This window comes from Neoarius graeffei, chromosome 8, assembly GCF_027579695.1.
Source record: "Neoarius graeffei isolate fNeoGra1 chromosome 8, fNeoGra1.pri, whole genome shotgun sequence".
NCBI classification, from domain to species: domain Eukaryota; kingdom Metazoa; phylum Chordata; class Actinopteri; order Siluriformes; family Ariidae; genus Neoarius; species Neoarius graeffei.
In genome coordinates, this window is record NC_083576.1 from 76383151 (window position 1) to 76400169 (window position 17019).

Sequence of the window (17019 nt, forward strand, 5' to 3'; positions counted from 1 at the left end):
GGGTACACCCTGGACAAGTCGCCAGGTCATCACAGGGCTGAGTGTTACAATTAAAAAAATAAATGAAAATGACGATGGTTGTTTTTCAGTTCACTTGTGTTTAATTTTGTAACATTCTACCAGGTGTTTGAGGTGAAGTGGCCAAGTGGTTAGAGTGCTTGACCACTAAGCGAATGGTCCCCGGTTTGAGCCTCGTCTCGGACGGTGATCTGGGGCTCGCCTCCTGTCCACCCAGCAGTGAATGGGGACCTGGTGGAAACACTGGGGAAGTTAAAAGGCGGCGAGGAAAGGAACTGGCCACCCTACCTCACCATGCCGTGGCCTAGACAGAGTGTGCTCTCTAACAGGTACTCCCCAACGTATGTACGAAAACGTATATGGGACTGACTTTGACTTTTTGACCAGGTGTTTATTCTACAAGTTCTACAAGCTAGTCAGTAAATCCAGTAGGTTGCTTCAGAGGCATTAGCTATTGTAAGCGTTGGGTCAATAATACAACAATGAGTTGACAGAAAATGTACTTTTAATACTTAAGTATTTTTAAAAGCAAGTACTTCAGTACTTTAACTTAAGTAAAAATTTGCCTGTACAACTTTCACTTGTATCGGAGTAACATTTGACCAGTGGGATTTGTAATTTTAAGTAATGAATTTGGGTACTTTGTCCACCTCTGGTACTTTCATTTAGGCAGGAGGTCCGATATAAAGCTCATAGGACAAAGAAAGACAACATGTAATGCATTTACAGCATTCATTCATTCATCCTTAGTAACTGCCTTGTAGTGGTGTAATTTAGGCTGCTAGTTTATTTATATTTCAGGAAACAAGACTCGCTGCCACGGGCGCAGATAGAGGGTGGGACGGGTAGGATTCGTCCCACCCAGATTTAAATTCACCTCGTTCGGTCCCCCCACTTATAGGGAGGAAAAAACATCTATGCTGTCTTTCTTTGCATAAGGCAAACCTCACGGAAAAATCAAAAGACTAATTACCATTCGGTTTATTGAGGTACACAGCAGTACATACATAGTTGCAACAACTCACATAAAACAAAACAAAGACTGATATTCGGTTGGTTGAGCTGTGCAGACTGCACAGGTTGCGAGCTCGAGCTTGGTTGCTATGGTTACCCACAACAAGTTTGACAGGCATATCGGGGACAGCTCCTAGTTCAGGACCCCAACACGGCATGATGAAGGGTGCCAAACCGAAAAGGCAGAAAACGAGTGCATCGTTTTTTCAAAAAACAACGACTGTAAGTAAACTGTGCCTTACTTTATCATATCACCTTGCAATTTTTTGATAGTAAAAATGTTTTGATAGTAAAAATGTTTTGAAAGTAATGTCGTAGTGAAAGTAAAATCATACGGAGTAGAGATGCCTTTCTGGTAGCCTCCTTCTTTCGGTGGTAGCCTGTAGATACAGTGCTCAGAAGGCAGTTTTAATGTTTAATCTGGCGTTCCCTGCCATAATTTCAGCGAGCATATTGTTTCATAAGGAAACTTTGCGAAGAGTTGTTGACTGACTGCCGCTCACGCAACACACAGGCATAGTTAGAAAGTCAACACATGTTGACAACACATGTTGGGGGTGGGGTTGGGGTTGGTTTGCTGGCAGCTTTGTCCCCCCCAGTTCAAAAAACGTATCTGCGCCCCTGCTGACAACCTGGCTTTTTTAGCCATCTTGGGTTACTTCAGGTTGCCAGTACCCTCAGTCTATTTTATTAAAACTTATGAAAAATATCTGTTCAAAAATATGTAAATAGCGCTAATAAGGGGTAACGAGACCGTAGCTTACTCCGGCCCAATCTCGTCCAGAAGGAAAAATCTAAAGTGGGCCACTTTGCGTAATAAATGTTGCAAGCTATATACAAGCCATATATAGAAGCTATATACACCCTAGGAATACTGACCTATTTGCCAGAAAGAATCCAAAACGGTGAGGAATCGACTGAGAAGAAACAATTTTTGTTGAACTGTTCATTAAGGCTTAATTAGTCCATAACTTCATTAATAATTGTAATTAAGCAAATCTGGGTAGACGTTATATGCACCCTAGATACCCCTACCTTCATGAGAGAAAGAATTAAAATCGGTGAAGAATTGAGGGAGAAGAAGTGACTTGTATAGAAATAGCTCGTTTGGGCTTAATTATTTCATATCTTCATTATTAATTGCAATTATGCAAATTTGGGTATAAGCTATATGCACCCCAGGCAGACCTACCTTCCTGCCAAAAAGAATAAATATTAGTGAAAAATTGAGAGAGAAGAAGGGATTTTCATGAAATGTGGACACTGGACGGTCGATGGACGACAGACAACACATGATGGCATAAACTCATCACCTATTGGCTGGATGAGCTAATAAAGAGATTGTTGTTGTTGTTGTTCGACTAGCTCAATTTGTTCAAAAATATGACAGGCAGATACAAATGAAAATTAGGAACTACATAGTCGCAATGAAAAAAAAACAGTTCCATGTGCATCTCTCATTAATAATACTTATGAACTTAAGTGATATAGCTGAGTTTGAGGAACTTGACAGAGCCAGAATGCACACACATATCATGCTGACAGTGCTGCATTTCTTTTAAGGTATTTTTTGGGGCTTTTTTCACCTTTATTGGATAGGACAGTGTAGAGACAGGAAATGAGCAGGAGAGAGAGGGGGCTCAAGAAATGACCTCAGGTCGGAATCAAACCCAGGTCCCTGGATTTATGGTATGGCGCCTTATCCACCTGAACCACGATGCCCCAGTGCTGCAGTTCTACCCCTGGGAGAATTTTCCTGTGTCTGTCTGCTTCCCTAAGACATGCTGATTATACAGATACACATCTATATATTTGGAGCACCAAACAGATCGAGATCCAGGTAGTAACACTGCATTACACCCCTCTTCCATATAAATGAGCTAACAGGTGCATATGATTGGTTAGCATCCCTTGAATCAACAGGAAAGAAAAGAAGGACAGACAGACAGACATCTGGATCAGTTATCCTGTCTTGGATTTCAAGCCACAGATCCCAGTGGCTCCAACAGAATTTGATCTTGTGCTATCTTAATAATGGGGACTTTATGAATCCTGGTGGTTTTAGATTTCATTCCACTTCGCATGCACATAGAGACAGTATAACACATAATAATGAATTGCCTTTGCTTGGCTTAATGCAGATTTCACAAGAGGCAGATGTTTCATGTCATTTAGCTGAGGTCCCTGCAGTAGGACTGCTCCAAGGAGAACTATAACCCTTCCGGTGAATTGCTTTAGAGTTTACTGAACAGAATGCTCAGTGGTTGGCGATCATTTGTTGAACTCTGGCATTCAGCGCCAGTGTTCAGGAAAATGAACAAGCAGTTTTATGACAAGCATATTGTTAATTTCCTGCAGGCATTACGTCTAAATTTTGCTTAGCTGTTCCCTGAGTAGCATTAAAATGGGAATTTAGCTGGTGGTCTATCAGCAGTAAAGAGAAATGAGATGCTCAGACATGTGGCCTTACTAATAACACATGCTATTGTCATTACACATAATGACAACATGATGGGTAGATAATGTCATGATCTGGTTCCATAGTGTAATGGTTCTAGGACTCTGAATCAAAAGTTTCAGATTCTGTTAATTAAAGTACTATTAGAATTGAGATGAAAATATTTCTTAAAAACATTATTTAGGTGGGCGGCACGGTGGTGTAGTGGTTAGCACTGTCGCCTCACAGCAAGAAGGTCCGGGTTCAAGCCCTGTGGCCGGGGAGGGCCTTTCTGTGTGGAGTTTGCATGTTGTCCGCATGGGTTCCCTCCGGGTGCTCTGGTTTCTCCCACAGTCCAAAGACACGCAGGTTAGGTTAACTGGTGACTCTAAATTGACCGTAGGTGTGAATGTGAGTGTGAATGGTTGTCTGTGTCTATGTATCAGCCCTGTGATGACCTGGCGACTTGTCCAGGGTGTACCCCGCCTTTCACCCATAGTCAGCTGGGATAGGCTCCAGCTTGCCTGCGACCCTTGTAGGACAGGATAAAGCGGCTAGAGATGATGAGATGAGATTATTTAGGTCAGAGATATCTACCAATTTCAGCTTCAAATAGTGAAGATGCAGTTACATGAAAATTCTTGCTTATAAAGACCTGGATAAGCAACTACTATGACTGTTCCCACTTTTGACGACTGGCACAGACTCTAAACAGGGGAGAGATCTTCTTTGAATTTGATACTGGAAAGAAAAACAACTTTCTTTGTCCATTCATTGGCATTTATCGGTGACGTCTTTTTAAAATCAAACAAAACCCAACAAATAAACTCCTTTACAATGTCAGATAATATCCATACAAGACATGTTCCAGTGTTCACTTGTTCATATTTGTTCCTGTATACTGTGTACAGATTGTTCTTCTTTTAAAATAAAACCTCCCTGGGCTTTGACATCTTACTCTCTCCGAGGTTCAACTATTGTGCTCAGATGTCAGATTGTGATGTCACTTACCCACCACATAACTTACCCACCACATGATTTATCCAGGCTGAGATCTAGTGGATATACAGTACTGTGCAAAAGTCTTAGGCACCTGTAAAAAATGCTTTTGACCAAAAATGGCTTAAAAATAACCAAATGAAATGTTTCAACATGAAAAAATACTATAAACAGTCAGCAGTAAGCCACAGTAAATGAAACAAAGTCAGTATTTGGGGTGAGACGACCCTTTGCTTTAAAAAAAATAGTAGTCTCAGGTACAATGAGTGCAGTTTTATGTGAAAATGAGCTGTAAGTTTTACTGAGCATCTTCCAGAACCAGCCGCAGTTCTTCTGGACACTTTGACTGTCACACTTGCTTCTTAATTTTGCACCAAAACCCAGTAGCCGTCATTATGGTTTTTTATTTAATCTGAAAAGTGCTCTCTTATGTAATATGCTGCTCAGATACAAACTTTAAAAAAAAAATATATATAGGGTGCCTAAAGCCAGTATCTCACTGGGCTGCGACAGCTTGCGACAAATTGCGAACTTCATTCACGAGAGAGTTTCAAAAGTGTCTTGAAACATTCGCAGGGTTTCTCAATTTCCTCGCATGAGTCGCAAAGTGTCGCTCCTTCGTCGCTGAAATTTTGAACATGTTCAAAAAATTCTCATGTGCGACAAAATTTCTCTCAAAATAGCCACAAATGCGTCGCTGGTGTCGCAAAGCCGTCACGAACCCTTCTCAAGTCAGTTTCCGTGAGACAGGAAGTGCGAGTGTATCTCACTGGGCTGCGACAGCCTGCGACTAGTTGGAGACACAACAATTGCGATAAAATATGCGAATATCAATTCAGTGTAATTCCACGTGAAAATTGTTGCTAATTCGCATATTTTATCGCAATTGTTGTGTCTCCATCTAGTCGTAGGCTGTCGCAGCCCAGTGAGATACTACCCTAAGACTTTTGCGCAGTACTGTATATCACTTCTAAATTGTTGTAAAAAAACCTCTAAAGATGCCCAAGTGTCAAGTGTTTGGCTGTAAAAACAAGCCTGATCACTGAAGCAGTGAACGCACACATACACGCACACAAGTAAACAGTGAACGCACACATACCCAGCCTTTGGGAGCCTTTTGCTGCCTATAAACACTCCATCGCCAGCTACTCAGTTTTTTTTTTAATTACAATTTTCCCTGTATTTTTATGACGTGCTTTTGTTTGTTTTTATTCACTGAGAAAAGTGATCCTTTTGGAAGGCAAGAATCATGTTGCGATGACAATGGCATTGTTCACTAGTATCTGTGTCAGTACTGCTTACGCATTATTTTGCCGAGTTAGATTTAGTCACAGTCTGTTGATTTGCGTATTTTGTTGCCAGTAAAACTCACAGAACTTAAATGGGTAAATTGTTGCTATATAGTTTTATTTTTAATTTAAACGTGGGCACATCAGGGTGCATCACTTGCCGTGACTGGCAAACAGCATTTATTTTTGGGTTTTGTTTTCCTTGAAACAAGCCAACTTGTCAGTTTGCTAATTAGACTGGAGCAAGTAAATAAAATGAAAAATCCACGAAAGTATTGTATGTGAAAAATCTTTCCTTTCTGTCCGAATGTTTCTAGTCTAGTAGCTAGTATCTGGTCCAGCCCCTTAAGTTAAAGAATTGATCTAAATGCATGAGATTGGATGATCCACAAAGGAAGATCTGCTACAAAACTGAACTACATCTGTTTCCCCCAAACATTTATTGACTCTGGTACAGTATTGTATCATGTACTTGAGACCACATCCAGAACACGGTCCACTCACTGACAACTCCTAATTTAGGGTTTCACAATGCAAAAATAAGTATGCTAAGTCCTTCATGTGAAGAATTGAGGGAGAAGAAGCGATTTGTGTGGAAACTGCTCGTTAGGGCTTAATTACTCCATATCTTCAAGATTAATTGCAATTATGCAAATTTGGGTAGAAGCCATATGCACCCCAGGCAGACCTACCTTCCTGCCAAAAATAATAAAAATCGGTGAAGAATTGAGAGAGAAGAAGCGATTTACGTGAAATGTGGACAATGCTGGACGGACAACGGACAACACATGATGGCATAAGCTCATCGCCTGTCGGCCGGATGAGCTAATAACCCTAGATGGCTAAAAATGTCAGGTTGTCAGCTAGTCTCATTTCCTGAAATATAAATAAACTAGTAGCCTAAATTAAAACGGGGAAGCCATGGCCTAATGTTTAAAGAAGCAGCTTTGGGAGCAAAAGGTTGCTGGTTTGATTCTCTGGACCAGCAGGAATGGCTGAAGTACCCTTGAGCAAGGCACCTAACCCCCAGCTGCTCCCCAGGCTGCTCTGGGTATGTTGTACATCACTCTGGATAAAAGTGTCTCATTAATGTAATGTAATATAGAAAACTCTGAATTTATATCCTCGGACTGTTCAAGAACCACTGATGGGCTTGGCCCTTGAACAAGGCCCTTATCCAGCTCTGTGTTTGAGCTTTATCCTATCATGATTTGCTTGGCTAAACATGCCTTTGCCAATAAATACATGTAAATGTAATTAATGTCAGAATAAATACATGTAAAATAATGTCATAATAGAACCTAACCTGAGTGGAGGTGTGGCAGGTTAGTAACAGCAGCCAGCAGTTGACAGTGATTGATGGACATCTCTCTCAGTGTATCCAGGGCGTTAATACTTTCAGCATTCTTACGGGATTCAAGTCTCACCAAGTTCATAGCGTCAGACACTTCTCTCAGCTCAGCACGAGCGTCTCTGAGCTGTCCCAGTCCCCAGTCGACACCTTCTAGATAGGACTGGACAACTGACTGCAAGAAAACCACAGCACTTAATCAGGAAGATGAAGAATAACTGTTGTACAACATGTATATGCAATAGGGTCAAAAATAATGAGTCCGCTACCAAGAACTATTTTTATTAGTGATAGTTTTGTTTAATCTCTCAAACAAGATTTCATCAACTCTTACTGTTGTAAATGAAACATGTATTCTTATTGACTGAGAGCAATAATTAATAATTAATAACATTAATTCATTGATCATCAGTAAGTCCTTTATCCTGGTCAGGGTTGAGGAGGATCCAGAGTCTTTGTGAGGAACACTGGGTTCTAGGTTCTATGTGCCCTGGTTAGGATACAGTACCAATCCATCACAGGGCATACACATGTTCACAGCTAGGAGCAATTTAGCACAGCCAATGCACCAACCGGTATGTATTCAGGAGGTTGGAAGGAAGCCAAGAACCTGGAGGAAACCCCACATGGACATGGGAAGAACATGCAAACTTCTATGCAAACACTAACTAGAGCTCAGGATTGAACTGGGAACCCTGCAGTTGTGAGTAGGCAATGTTAGCTGCTGCACCACTGTGCTGGCATCATAAATAATTGACAAAACAGGAACAATTCTTGTTAATGGACTCAGACTTCTAGACCCTACTGCATCTCCTTTCTCAAATCCAGAATTTTTTTTTAAAGCAGATCAAGCAAAAAACAATTTCCGTACACACTTAATGTTGACACAAAAAGTTATGAAGATGAACTGTACCTTTAACCTAGAATTTATGGATGCTGTTCTTTGACTCTCCCTCTTCCTGTAGTATGCAAGTCTCTCAAGGTGTTCTGGGCGACAGAACACACCTGAAGCCCATTTGAGAGCGGCGCCCCGTGCCAAGCGCTCTGCTCGCTCCAATTCTGGCCAAACCTCCTCGCCTGCTGCCGGGAAATCTAGCATACCAAAGGAGAAAGATTAGTTCATCTTATATACTGTATCTGAGATTTGAAATTGTTGTAGGAGTCCAACATTTTAAAATTTCCACCAATCATTCCTTTATCTTGTCCCACCCAGACAAATGATGAGGGTCTTACTCTTGTGGTTTCTTCCCTATACCATCTTATGGGTATTTCTTTAGGTTTACGCTTACCTGACATTTTTATCCAGAGTAACTTACATTTGAGCAGTTGAGGGATAATGGCCTTGGTCAAGCACCAAACCATGGCTGTTTGGTAGGGATGGGATTCAAACTCACAACCTTCCAATCAGTAGCCTAGGCCCCCAAAAGCTTAACCACTGAGCTACAACTGCCCTTAATGTCATATGACTATACAATCTTAATAAAAATGTACAAAAATAGGCTGTTACAGTACACTGTTTACTAAGGTGGCTGGTATAAATGGGTTATCAGAGCTAAGCCCTATGTCTTTCAAAGATAAACAGGCATCTATGTAATTTTATTTTTGGCATCTACATCTGATTATTTGCTGTTAAATAAATCAAGGAGAATTTTGGACTTTTGTGGAACCAAGTGCCACAGCACCAGGAACCCATCCATCCATCCATCCATCCATCCATTATCTGTAACCTCTTATCCTGTGTAGGGTCACAGGCAAGCTGGAGCCTATCCCAGCTGACTATGGGCAAGAGGCAGGGTACACCCTGGACAAGTCACCAGGTCATTGCAGGGCTGACACACAGAAACAAACAACCATTCACAGTCACATTCACACCTGTGGTCAATTTAGAGCCACCAATTAACCTAACCTGCATGTCTTTGGACTGTGGGGGAAACCGGAGCACCCGGAGGAAACCCACGCAGACACGGGGAGAACATGCAAACTCCACACAGAAAGGCCCCTGTCAGCCGCTGGGCTCAAACCCAGAACCTTCTTGCTGTGAGGTGACAGTGCTAACCATTACACCACCGTGCTGCCGCACCAGGAACCCTTGCTTGAAAATACTCAGAATGGTATGAATGGGGCTGAGTTCTTTCTAGCCCAGGCTGTAGATTAATAAAGCCCATTGAGTGATCAGGGCCAGTCATGTCAGGACAGGAATATAAGTTTAGTGAGTTTTTCAGCTTACCATGTTTGGTGTTTTGGGGAAACACAACATGAGGTCAGTAGGCATTTCATATTTTGTGTGTGTAATAACTTCCCCACATCATCCTTATGCCACTGATGAGACCTAGTGATGTAATGCAATGTCCAACCCTAATATTGACACACATTTGATTTTAGATTCCCATTCAATATCACAAGCACTAGGGTGGCACCCTACTCTGGAACAGCACTAAGGTAGCTTAACAACCAGTGTTGTACCTTGGGTGGTACATTTCTTTTGTTTGTATACCACTGGGATCAAAAATGTACCTATACCGACAGTGAACCTGTTCAATAACCTGACACTATTGTGAACTCCAATGATGAACCTCGATTTCTTGGCACCAGGATTGGTGCTGTGTTCCAGAAATGGAACGAACTAAAACATACTCTCACTGATCACCACATCCATTTATCAACTAGAATGAAGTTTCTTAAGGCATGTGTTAGATCCCACCTATTACACAGTGTACAAGCATGGCAGTTATCTGCAAGTGATATTGATAAGGTTGAAGCAGTTCAGTTGGTCGGGTTCAGTGCCTGAACTGATGATCACATCATCAGTTTTTCTTTGGCTAATCAGACACAAGGTACGCCACCACTCTTGCCGGAGCAGTTGGGGATTAGGTGCCTTGCTCAAGGGCACTTAAGTCAATCCTGCTAGTCTGGGGAATCTAACCAGCAACCTTTTGGTCCCAAAGCTGTTTCTCTAACCATTAGGCCATGACTTCCAGGTTGAAGCAACATGGCATGGGTTCTTATGAAAAATGGTAAAGGGCGGTTACAAGCGCAAGAATGCCCTTGACAAGTACTAATGTGACAAAGTGTTTATGTTGAGGGGGAATTGGATTGGAGTTTCAAGATATCAAACGATGGCCTGTGTGAGATAACTAAGAAGAAGAAGCCTTTATTTGTCACATGCAGACTCAAGCACAGTGAAATTCATCCTCTGTATTTAACCAATCTGATGCAGTGAACACACCCACCCAGAGTAGTAGTACAGTAGTACAGCGCCCGGGGTTAGGGGTTAGGTACCTTGCTCAAGGGCACTTCAGCCCAAGGCCACCCCATGTTAACCTAACTACATGTCTTTGAACTGTGGGGGAAACCGGAGCACCCGAAGGAAACCCATGCAGACACGGGGAGAACATGCAAACATGTTGCACCTTGGGTGGTACATTTCTTTTGTTTGTATACCACTGGGAACAAAAATGTACCTATAATGACAGTGAACCTGTTCAATAACCTGGCACGATTGTGAACTCCGATGAAACTCCACACAGAAAGGCTCCCCCCCCGTTGGCCACTAGGCTCAAACCCAGAACCTCCTTGCTGTGAGGTGACGGTTCTAACCACTACACCACCATGCCACCCAAGACACCACCGATAAAAATACATCACACACATTTGTCACATGGATCATGGGGACCTGCAGAAACAACTTCTGTTTGACACAAGGTCACCAAAGTGGACTAGGTTCAAGAATTGGCTGGGATTAGATGCCCAGCAGATATGGTGTATAAGGATATCAAAATCAGACTTTAAGTGACTTCTGGATAGAACCTTGACAGAAGCACCCGAAGGAGTGTACAACTTCAGAAGGGGAAATTGATGATGATGATGATGATGATGAAGGACAGGGATTGGAAACGTTTCATCTAAAGACTCTTCATCTGAGACATCCTGAAAGCCGAAGCCCTCTTATCATGTATCATTTACACTAAAATCGATACTGCAACAACAACCAACTTCTCTCTCCCTTCCCCACCAGTAAAGCATGATTACATGATTTGTTTTGCATTCTTCACATCTATGGCGTGACCTGTGCATCTCATTTAGATGTACAACTGAAATACTGAGATCTAATGTGATTATGCATGTTCTGTTGCAATAGAAGAACCTTAGCTAAGTCTCATGAGTGTTTTAAATGAATAAGCCTGTTCATCCTTCGCTGTGGTCATGAGACTGAAATCATTTCAAGCAGAATGTAATGCAAGGGTTTGACATCATCACTGTCTCCAGCACCACAGTTTACCGGATTATTGTTGCTGTCAAGAATGACTCAGCTTAGTATCGTCCTCTAGTCTTCTATTCTTATGATGGCGAATCAAACCTTTCACACTTTTCTACCTTCATATCACTCTCTGCATGAGCTATAATTATTTTCACAACTTGTGCTGAAACACTGGCTCGCCAAGCATACAGAAAAGTGCATAGTGAGTGAAAAGGTAGAGCTGTACCTTTATGACTGTCACAGCCATTCTCATTTCCTTGTGACATTTAGGTTCAGGTTTGCTGGAGTTCAGCTGTCGGCTTCCCGGTTGTGAAGAAGGAGCCCTTCGCTGAGGGCCAGCAGCATGCACGAGAGACAGAAAACAGGGGGAAGAGAAGAGAGGGTACATAGCCGCTCTGCTGCCTTCCTCCAGCCTTCCTCTGTCCCTCTTCCAGACACATCCTCCACGCTACAGTAGACAGGAAGGGAGGGGGAGCAAGAGAGAGAGAGAGAGAGAGAGAGCAAGGAAGAGAGAGGTGGGGGGACAAAGGGAGGGGCCTTGGTTTGTAGAAAGGATCCAGATGTAGAATTGTTAGGGTGGGGGTGTACTTCATATCCAACACAGACGCTGTGCCCTTGCGCCAGGTTTAATCAAATCTCTCAGGCTAAAACAGACAGCTTCAGCAATATGACCAGTTTCAGATTAGCTTCCAGAATGATATCAAGGTCAAAGCATTTACAAGCTGGAGAAATGTGTTAAACCTTCAGGGATGTCATTGTTACTAATTAGTTTCTCACTATAAATGGTGACAGAATTCACTACATGAAATATAATGACGTGTAGAACAGCCTTTCTCAACCGGGGTGCCGTGGCACCCTGGGGTGCCGTCTGGCTTCATTAGGGGTGCCATCAAAAAATTATATATTCTAACATTGAAATAAGTAAAATGAATTAAAATTCCAAAAAATGATAGTTACACTAATGCAGATCATCGCCGCCTCATGCATCATCAAAATTTGTCTCACGGACCCCTTTCCCGTGTCACAACGTCACTGCCGGGGTCAGCGTATGGTCAGCGTGACTGCGTATATTTTATATGAGGGTGCCTTGAGAATTTGCATACTTCTGAAGGGTGCCGTGACTGAAAAAAGGTTGAGAAACGCTGGTGTAGAAGATTGAAGCTGTTGGATTCTCAATTCTGATTGGTCAGAAGGTTTATATTAATGCCCTCATTGTAATACTGTACATTATTGTTTACGTTCAAAGAACTTCTATACTGGATGCCACATAATCTAAAACTAATAATAAGCAGATTTTAAAAAAGTGTTGTTATTTAAAGGAACAGTCCACCGTACTTCCATAATGAAATATGCTCTTATCTGAATTGAGACGAGCTGCTCCGTACCTCTCCGAGCTTTGCACGACCTCCCAGTCAGTCAGACGCAGTCAGACGCGCTGTCACTCCTGTTAGCAATGTAGCTAGGCTCAGCATGGCCAATGGTATTTTTTGGGGCTGTAGTTAGATGCGACCAAACTCTTCCGCGTTTTTCCTGTTTACATAGGTTTATATGACCAGTGATATGAAACAAGTTCAGTTACACAAATTGAAACGTAGCGATTTTCTATGCTATGGAAAGTCCGCACTATAATGACAGGCGTACTAACACCTTCTGCGCGCTTCGGCAGCGCATTGATATCTGAGCTCCGTATCAATGTGCTGTCGAAGCGCGCAGAAAGTGTTAGTACGCCTGTCGTTATAGTGCGGACTTTCCATAGCATAGAAAATCGCTACGTTTCAATTTGTGTAACTGAACTTGTTTCATATCACTGGTCATATAAACCTATGTAAACAGGAAAAACGCGGAAGAGTTTGGTCGCATCTAACTACAGCCCCAAAAAATACCATTGGCCATACTGAGCCTAGCTACATTGCTAACAGGAGTGACAGCGCGTCTGACTGCGTCTGACTGACTGGGAGGTCGCGCAAAGCTCGGAGAGGTACGGAGCAGCTCGTCTCAATTCAGATAAGAGCATATTTCATTATGGAAGTACGGTGGACTGTTCCTTTAACCAAGAAAAACAGATCATTGTTGATATAGTGGTGTTTTCGATAAGAAAGTTGTCATGTAACATTTATGGAAGGTGTCTCCAGTGCTGTCAGCGCTTTATAAGAGTCAGTTTTCCATCATGGGAAAGTCTTCAGATGAGAGGACTTTGCACTTTCCGGTTTATCACTAACACAGAAAACTGAAATTTTTGTGCTATTAACTGTAAAAGAGAGAAAATATAAGGCCTGGTGAGGTAACAGCTATTTATAGCTGTGATTACATAAGTGATATCAGCAACTATCTTGTCTTGCAGACGTTCCACAACATTAAACATAGTGTAACTATCCATCCATCCATTATCCATAGCTGCTTATCCTGTGCAGAATCGCAGGCAAGCTGGAGCCTATCCCACCTGACTATGGGTGAGAGGCAGGGTACACCCTGGACAAGTCGCCAGATTATCACAGGGCTGACACAGAAACAAACGACCATTCACACTCACATTTACACCTACGCTCAATTTAGAGCCACCAATTTAACCTAACCTACATGTCTTTGGACTGTGGGGGAAACCGGAGCACCCGGAGGAAACCCACGCAGACACGGGGAGAACATGCAAACTCCACACAGAAAGGCTCCCATCAGCCACTGGACTTGAATGCAGAACCTTCTTGCTCTGAGGCGACAATGCTAACCACTACACCATCATGCCGCCGCACCAGGAACCCTTGCTTGAAAATACACAGAATGGTATGAATGGGGCTGATTTCTTTCTAGCCCAGACTGTAGATTATACTGTGTACACATTGTTTTTCTGTTAAAATAAAACTTCCCTGGGTGCTGCCATCTTACTTTCTCAGAGATTCAAATATCGCGCTCTGAATACAAATTATGCGAGAGAATCCGAGATTGTGATGTAACTTACACACCATATGACTTACCGCGGCTGAGATCGAGTGGATGTATCGCTTCTGAATTGTTGTAAACAACCCTGAAGATGCCCGAGTGTCAAGCGTTTGGATGTAAAAATAAGTGAAAAATTGCTTTTTGCCATCCCCAATTCTATAAAGGATATTTCTTTGAAGGAGCAAGCGGTGAAATGGCTGCATTTCATCTCATCTCATTATCTCTAGCCGCTTTATCCTGTTCTACAGGGTCGCAGGCAAGCTGGAGCCTATCCCAGCTGACTACGGGCGAAAGGCGGGGTACACCCTGGACAAGTCGCCAAGTCATCACAGGGCTGACACATAGACACAGACAACCATTCACACTCACATTCACACCTACGGTCAATTTAGAGTCACCAGTTAACCTAACCTGCATGTCTTTGGACTGTGGGGGAAACCGGAGCACCCGGAGGAAACCCACGCAGACACAAGGAGAACAGGCAAACTCTGCACAGAAAGGCCATCGCCGGCCACGGGGCTCGAACCCAGACATTCTTGCTGTGAGGCGACAACGCTAACCACTACACCACCGTGCCGCCCTGGCTGCATTTCATTTTTTCCAATATTGCTAGATTCACTTTCACTGTTTGTTTCTTCATCTGTCTGTCTTTTGCCATCCTCATAATTGAGGGTCGGTGATCCAGGAAGCTATCGACTAGCTTCTCTGAATTCTCTTGGGTGATTATAGCACACCAGAGGGACCCAAATCCTCATCTGGTGGCAGGTACACATACACACCAATGGGCAATTTAGAGTAGCCAATCAACCTAATCTACACATCTTTAGACTGTAGGGGAAACCAGAGTACCTGGAGGAAACCCACGCTGACACGGGGGGAACATGCAAACTCTGCACAGAAAGGCCCCCGTCGGCCACTGGGCTCGAACCCAGAACCTTCTTGCTATGAGGCGACAGTGCTAACCACTACACCACCGTGCCGCCCCTAGTGTAACTATCAACTAATAAAAAAATTGCCATTCTTACATCAATTATATTTGTTGGATATAATAATTGAATAATCTCTTTAGTATAAGAACACTCTTTAGTATAAAACACTCTGGAATGTCCTGGAAAAAGTAACTCTGCTTTGTGTCAGCCACATCACACCACCTTAGCACTGATTATTGTCCTCTAAAAGCACACATTGTCATGTTTCATTCCATAAACAAAGGTGTCCTTCATGTAATTTCTATTTATGTAAGTAGTGTAAGTATAAATTAACGTACTTAGGAGATTCATCGCATTTTATACTCTTCAAAGTGAAATATAAAGCTTACATTTGAACTAAATGATTAATACATTTTGATGTTGTTCTGATGTTGATGACTATGTTAATTATATTTGTATTTTAAATAACATGCCAATTGATTGTCCTTTATCTGTATAAGTATCTTGGTAATGTAACTTTCATTGTACAACCCTGATTCCAAAAAAATTGGGACAAAGTACAAATTGTAAATAAAAACGGAATGCAAAAATTTACAAATCTCAAAAACTGATATTGTATTCACAATAGAACTTAGACAACATATCAAATGTGGAAAGTGAGACATTTTGAAATTTCATGCCAAATATTGGCTCATTTGAAATTTCATGACAGCAACACATCTCAAAAAAGTTGGGACAGGGAGAATAAGAGGCTGGAAAAGTTAAAGGTACAAAAAAGGAACAGCTGGAGGACCAAATTGCAACTCATTATGTCAATTGGCAATAGGTCATTAACATGACTGGGTATAAAAAGAGCATCTTGGAGTGGCAGCGGCTCTCAGAAGTAAAGATGGGAAGAGACTCACCAATCCCCCTAATTCTGCGCCGACAAATAGTGGAGCAATATCAGGAAGGAGTTTGACAGTGTAAAATTGCAAAGAGTTTGAACATATCATCATCTACAGTGCATAATATCATCAAAAGATTCAGAGAATCTGGAAGAATCTCTGTGCGTAAGGGTCAAGGCTGGAAAACCATACTGGGTGCCCGTGATCTTCGGGCCCTTAGACGGCACTGCATCACATACAGGCATGCTTCTGTATTGGAAATCACAAAATGGGCTCAGGAATATTTCCAGAGAACATTATCTGTGAACACAATTCACCGTGCCATCCACCGTTGCCAGCTATCAAAGAAGAAGCCGTATCTAAACATGATCCAGAAGCGCAGATGTCTTCTCTGGGCCAAGGTTCATTTAAAATGGACTGTGGCAAAGTGGAAAACTGTTCTGTGGTCAGACGAATCAAAATTTGAAGTTCTTTATGGAAATCAGGGACGCCGTGTCATTCGGACTAAAGAGGAGAAGGACGACCCGAGTTGTTATCAGCGCTCAGTTCAGAAGCCTGCATCTCTGATGGTATGGGGTTGCATTAGTGCGTGTGGCATGGGCAGCTTACACATCTGGAAAGACACCATCAATGCTGAAAGGTATATCCAGGTTCTAGAGCAACATATGCTCCCATCCAGACGACGTCTCTTTCAGGGAAGACCTTGCATTTTCCAACATGACAATACCAAACCACATACTGCATCAATTACAGCATCATGGCTGCGCAGAAGAAGGGTCCAGGTACTGAACTGGCCAGCCTGCAGTCCAGATCTTTCACCCATAGAAAACATTTGGTGCATCATAAAACGGAAGATACGACAAAAAAGACCTAAGACAGTTGAGCAACTAGAATCCTACATTA

At 42.4% G+C, this 17019-nt stretch overlaps 1 protein-coding gene across 2 annotated transcripts in view; it reads right to left on the bottom strand.

Moving 5' to 3' along the window:
- The window catches only part of exoc3l1 (exocyst complex component 3-like 1), a 48616-nt gene extending 36833 nt beyond the window's left edge, over window positions 1-11783 (bottom strand). For both annotated transcript variants that reach the window (XM_060928270.1, XM_060928269.1), the window contains exons 1-3: window positions 11593-11783; window positions 8022-8200; window positions 7064-7283 (exon numbers count right to left, since the gene is read on the bottom strand). In XM_060928270.1, the coding sequence (XP_060784253.1) occupies window positions 7064-7283; window positions 8022-8200; window positions 11593-11632 (439 nt within the window). In that variant the 5' untranslated portion in view covers window positions 11633-11783. The remainder of the gene's footprint in view (window positions 1-7063; window positions 7284-8021; window positions 8201-11592) is intronic.
- Window positions 11784-17019: the final 5236 nt, after the last annotated feature.